Here is a 5,694-nt window from a genome sequence, read left to right as displayed (position 1 = left end):
GATGGATGGATGGATGATGGATGATGGATGGATGGATGGATGGATGGATGGACGGATGATGGATGGACGGCTCCCTTTCTCCTGCCATCTTCCCAATGTCCCCCGTCTTCTTGCACCCTTCTCTGATACCTTTAGGATCCACGTTAAATGTGGTGCAGATTCCTCACCAGAATGTTCATCAGCGTATACCACCCCATGAAGGTTAAACACCAAATCCACTCAGGCTGTCGCTTCTCTGGCTCACAATACAGACAGCCGGAGTGTGTATGACCGTGCACAGAAAGTTGGTGTATGTTTTTAGAGCATTACTCAGAAAAGCGTGAACGGATCAAAATACGTTTTAGAGTTTAGAGTGAGGAAAAACCAATATAAAACAATTAAAAGCAGAAAAAGTTGGTTTTTCATTGTATAGGCCCTTTAAAATGAAAGGAATGACAATCAGGTACAATTCAAAAACTGAATTCTAAGAAACTAAAAAGACTTGTTTCAAATAAAATGCAATTTTTACACGAAAAATTGTCTTTTTTCAAAAGCAAAATAATCTCAGTTTGAGAAAACATTTCATAGTGACTAGAAATCTTTTCCTTAAAGAGCCACTCCTAAGAAAATCATATTTCTAGCATGCTCTTGTATCCTTTTCCTCATTATGTAGGACATTTATAAAAGAATTTTAAAACGGCTCATGTTTGTGACGCAGTAGCTGATGTGGGCGGGCCAATATCTCCGCTCGTTTTCCTCGTTTGAGGAATAGCTCCAGTATTGCTCGCCATTCATTTATTTATGTTCATTTTAGCTTTGGGCTATAAACCTGCCCAAACAGAGCTCTCAGTGATGGGGAGAGGGGGCGGGGTTGCTCTGCACCAACAGTCCCACCCACAACTAAGAGGTGAATTTGAAATGAGCAGAAAATGTCTAAAAAAATGACAGACGTTTTATTTTTTGGCTAAAAATGGCATCATCATAATTAAAAGACCATAACAGACGATTTGAAAATCCAAACAATGGTTGTAGTGGGACTTCAAATGAGAATTCTCAGTAAGACCGTTTATTTAAACCACTGACAAACTTTTTTTTTCATTGTATTTTATTTTATTATTTTGCTTTTTTTAGATATAATCAGTAGATGGGGTAAGACTTTTTGACATATTTTAAGAGACCTGTTTTTGCAGTTTGTTCTGTCTAAAGTGAAATTTCAAGCCCAACCAAAAACTGCAAATATGTAAATGTACTACAAGTATAGGTAGTCTCTACTAAAGTGAGACCGTGTACTGAAGTTTACTTTTTTATATTGTAAAGTCAAGTCCCATGAGTCGTGAAATTTGTTCTCCTTACGGGGAGGGGTGACCTGCAGACACAGCCGTACTCAGGAACCATTTGGGGGTTTAAACCCCCAAGTAGGGAGATTTCTAATCCCATTTTTGGTGTGACGGGTTGGATTTGAACTCACGACCTTCCAGTCTCAGGACAGACACTCTCCCACAGGGCCGCTGGGCCGCTGGTAAACTTCTGAAGACACTTTTAGTTAGTAAACTTCCTATAGTACTTGTACATGGACACTCGGGGTATACTTAAGTACTTTGTGGACGTATACCTAATAAAGTAAACTTCAAGAGTACTTTTTCTCCCCAGAAAGGATCGCTGACTCAAACACTGACTTTAAATCTGCCAGAAATACTAAAAAAACTTTATTCTTTCAAACGTTACAGATAATCAGAATTCCAAAGGAGGAAAACAGAAATGCTTACAAAGGACTTTCTCCAGTTTGGATGCAGCAGAGACCCCCCCACCCCCCGGTTCGGCTGAGCCTCTCCTGACCCCCCTTCCCGCCCTGGAACCAGCGTACCGCTCCATTTCCTCCTCAGGATTCATAAATATTCAGCGGCTCTGTTTGACCTCCCCGCGTCGACAAATGAGGCCTGAATGGAAAGTAGGAGGTTGAGACATTTGTGAGGAAATGCAGTTTGAGCGTTTCAGCATGAACTGGGTTTCAGTCTCTGATCCAATGACTGCAGGATGGTTCTGGTCTCTGCTGAGACGGGCCGGGTCTTCAGCGGTGCAGTTTGGTGCTGGTTCTGGAGAAGGAAGCTTCCAGGTTCTGCCACGAGCTCTCCAGCCGGCGGGCCACGCCCTCTGTAGCCTGCAGCAGGCCGTCCACGGCGGACGACTCGGTTCTGATTCTGGACGGACAGCAGGTCTCAGCGTTAAGACGAGGAAGGACAAGATCGAAACATGAAACCATTCTAGTCTCTTCTCTTTAGGAGTTCCGTGTTAGATTTTGATGGATTCACACTGTAAATAATTTCTTCTTACAGAACATTTTTTACCGCTTCATTCCTGAATTTACTTTTAGATATTTAAATTTAAATTTTTAAAATGTTTTTCTTTGTTTTAAGGTCATTTTAAATTAAGTCCTGGATTAAATACAACACATGAAGAGGTTAAGAACATTAAAAGATTTATGTTTTGATTTAAACTTTTAAAAATGATTTTTCATTTCTGTAAAAACGACTTTGATCATGTTTCTGCCTGCTGCTGTCATGTTCTGTATTGTCTTTTTAGGTTTTTTCTTTTTCTTCTGAGCAGGCAGCTGAGACTCCGCCCATTCTCCTCCTAAGCAGTCACAGCTGCCTGCTCTTCAGTAATCAGGTTCTGTACATTGAAGTGTGGGCCCGTTTGGTGTCCTGGCTGGTTGTCTGAGCCTTGTGTTCGTGGTTGAATGATGTTTTTGTGAGTTAAACCCTTTAGAGAAACGTCTCCTCGAACACTAAGACGTTCCTGACTTGTCTACACGATCCAAGCTGAGCCTTTCTTCCCGTTTCATGGGACTTTCTTCCTCCCTTCATACTCACTTCTGCATCACAGCGATGGAGTCCGTCGTTTCTCCCTCCAGCTCCCTCTCCAGGTCCTCCTCGGCCTTCTCCACCTCCATGCTGCAGACTTTGAGGTCGTCTTGAACGCCGACGATGTTTTCCTTGATCACGTCTTCATAACTCTGGTCACTAAGCTCCGCCTCCACGTAGTGCTCCAGCCGCTCCATCACCTCCTTGTTTCGGCGCTGGATGGCCTGCAGGACGGCCATCTCCTCTCTCTGCAGCTTCTGGGCTGACGGCCGGGTGCTGAAGCGGACGGAGCACGGATCCTGCAGAGCCTCGGAGCTGAGAGGTGGAGACGCCGCTCCAACCGGGTCCCTTCTCACCCCGCCGGGCTCGTCGCCGACAGCACGGAGCGAGGAGTTTCCAGAGAGGAAGCCTGAACCTCCGTCATCGTCTCCACTTTGACCGAGTGTCTGCGGCGCCATGGACACCAAGAAGAGGAGCGTCCACCACGGCGCCATGCTTTCCTAAGGGGGACAAACGTCAGAGCCTGAAGCAGATTTCAGCTGAAACGGGAACATTCTGAAAACTCTTTCAGCTCAGCATGAAACCAAAGTGGCGTGTCCTTCAGAAACTTCAGATCCACCAGGATCTCCACAGTCTGACGGCTTCTACAACATCTCATGAGTCTTCTGTTTACTTTTAATGTTTTCTTTTTTCACTACTGACTTTGATCATTTATTACTGCTTTTAGTTTTTTAAATACATGTTTATTATGCTGTTTTACTTACATTTTTGTTACATTTTTACTTTTTTTAATGTTTTCTTTCCTATTTTGTCATTAATACACATGTTCTATTTTTGATGTATGTTCATAAACATTTCTATTTGCCAAAGTCTCCGTTTTATGTTTTATTATACATTTAACTAAAGAAAGTGTATTTCTGTAATACAACATTTCAAGATTAAGTGTTGGTAATAATATCCGCGGTTCTACTATCCCTGAATTAGATCGATCCCCACATCCTCAGAATGACCCTCCTCTACTGCAGCCTGTGATTGTTGGCGGGAAAAAGCTGCTCTGGAATCAATTAGTGTTTCAGAAACTAAAAAATTATTTGTTTTGAGGAAAAAATAGTAACATCAGCGAGTTTTTCCAGTATTTATAGTATCCAGATCTGTCCTGGATGTTTCCCGCCTTCGTCAAGAGTTTGATAAGATGAACGAAAGTCTTTCAAACTATTGGTGGATTTTCTTTTAAGAATCAGATTATTTTTAAAGTTTTCAAATGCAGAGAACGTCCAATCCTGATATCTGAGGTCTGCGCTGACAAATGTCATCCAGAATGTAGTTTTTTAAATGTTTTGATCAGAGTTTGTGGTGAGTGCAGGACTGGAAGCAGTTTCATGAAAACTCTGAAGGATCTTCAGTGAACAATCAAACACAACAAATCCTCATGGAGGAACTTGACTAACAAACGCTGGAGTTTGGCACAAAAATGAAGTAGATTTATTTCGACGTCATTTGCTTCCGTGTTTCCGGCTCTGTGGTGCAGAAAAGCTCCACAGCGTGTTTGCTGTGTGAACCTGAAGATCGGATCATTTCAGCCTCATTTCTGAGGTGGAGTTTGGCTTCAGTCCAGGCTCCTGTCAAAGCCTGAGGAGGCGTTTCACGGCTGTCACCGCGCTGTCGCTGGGACGGAAAAAAGAAGACGCATGAAAGCTGACGCGCAGAAATCCAGGAGAGTCGACTCTAATGTAGAAACAATTATAACAAAAGATGGTTAGAAAAACGAGAGAAAACAGAAATTCCTGCTTTTCCAAAGCATGTTTTCTCCACTTTGTGGACCTTTTCATTTTGCTCCTGTAATTGTCTTTCTTGCGTCTAAAGTTGTCCTCCTTCATTTCCATCTCACGTCCTTCATAAAAGCTGAGAGGAGGAAGAGGGACTCACTTTTAATCTCTTCCATCCATTTGCTGCTAAATCTCTGGAGCCAAACGATGTTATTGATCTTTTCAGTTCCAAACAGAGGAGATGATCGCCGATGCCAAAGCAGTCCATTCTAACTTCATTTGTCTAAAGGAGCGACTTCTCTGCAGAGGAAACTCTTTGAACTGAACGCTTCCTTCGTCCTCCAGATGTTTTCGTTCTGCTTTGTGACCTCGGCTCTCACTCCTGTCAGCAGACGAAAGCAAAACCTCAGAACAAAAACCACGAGAAGTTACCTACCTCCTGTTAGCCCAGAAAGTTCTAGAAGATCATTTGTGGACCANNNTTCTCTCTAGAGTGGAAAGAAGAGGTGAAAGTGGGTTTACATGTGAGGCTGGCTGAGCTCAGAGGGAGCTGGTATTTGCATTACTCCTCCAACCTTGAAGTTCCAACGATGATGATAGACCTCCATGAACCTCAGGAGCTCCAACGTAGAGCCACATACAAGCAGGAGCAGGAGATTTTTGGATGCTTTATTTCACAATGTCCCATTCACTGTTTCCATCTCGAACTAAACTTAACTGACCGATCACCACAGCGATGAGAAGTTTATGAATCATTTGTTGTTATTGACTGAGAACGAATTGATGCTCCCAAACAAGAATCACACGGGCCCCATCACACGCGCACGTGCATTGCTCTTGATTACAGACAACACATTCTCACTCCAAAGTCGTCATATTTACGTTTGGTTCGGGATCCCTCCGCCGCCGACCTCTGGGTGTCCCCAACTCATCCCCCGACACGCCGGCTGTTCGGAAACCAAGGATCCGCAACCCTCGGGATACGTACCGGACATGAACTGGACCCAGACGCAGCACCGGGTTAGGGTACCTGTGCACTCCACATCTTGACACCGAGCCGGTTCTGGCTCATGACTTAATAGGAACAG

At 43.6% G+C, this 5,694-nt stretch overlaps 1 protein-coding gene across 1 annotated transcript; it reads right to left on the bottom strand.

The window, feature by feature from the left end:
- Positions 1 to 1,066: 1,066 nt before the first annotated feature.
- si:ch211-142k18.1 lies at positions 1,067 to 5,085 on the bottom strand. The gene is made up of 3 exons (XM_024291662.2): positions 5,043 to 5,085; positions 2,850 to 3,340; positions 1,067 to 2,177 (listed from the first exon to the last, which is right to left on the bottom strand). Exons 2-3 carry the CDS (start codon positions 3,332 to 3,334, stop codon positions 2,048 to 2,050), a joined length of 615 nt encoding a protein of 204 aa, XP_024147430.1. The 5' UTR covers positions 3,335 to 3,340; positions 5,043 to 5,085; the 3' UTR covers positions 1,067 to 2,047.
- Between the last annotated feature and the right edge of the window lie 609 nt (positions 5,086 to 5,694).

This window comes from Oryzias melastigma, linkage group LG24, assembly GCF_002922805.2.
Source record: "Oryzias melastigma strain HK-1 linkage group LG24, ASM292280v2, whole genome shotgun sequence".
Classification (NCBI taxonomy): Eukaryota; Metazoa; Chordata; class Actinopteri; order Beloniformes; family Adrianichthyidae; genus Oryzias; species Oryzias melastigma.
This window is presented reverse-complemented; position numbering and strand designations above follow the sequence as displayed.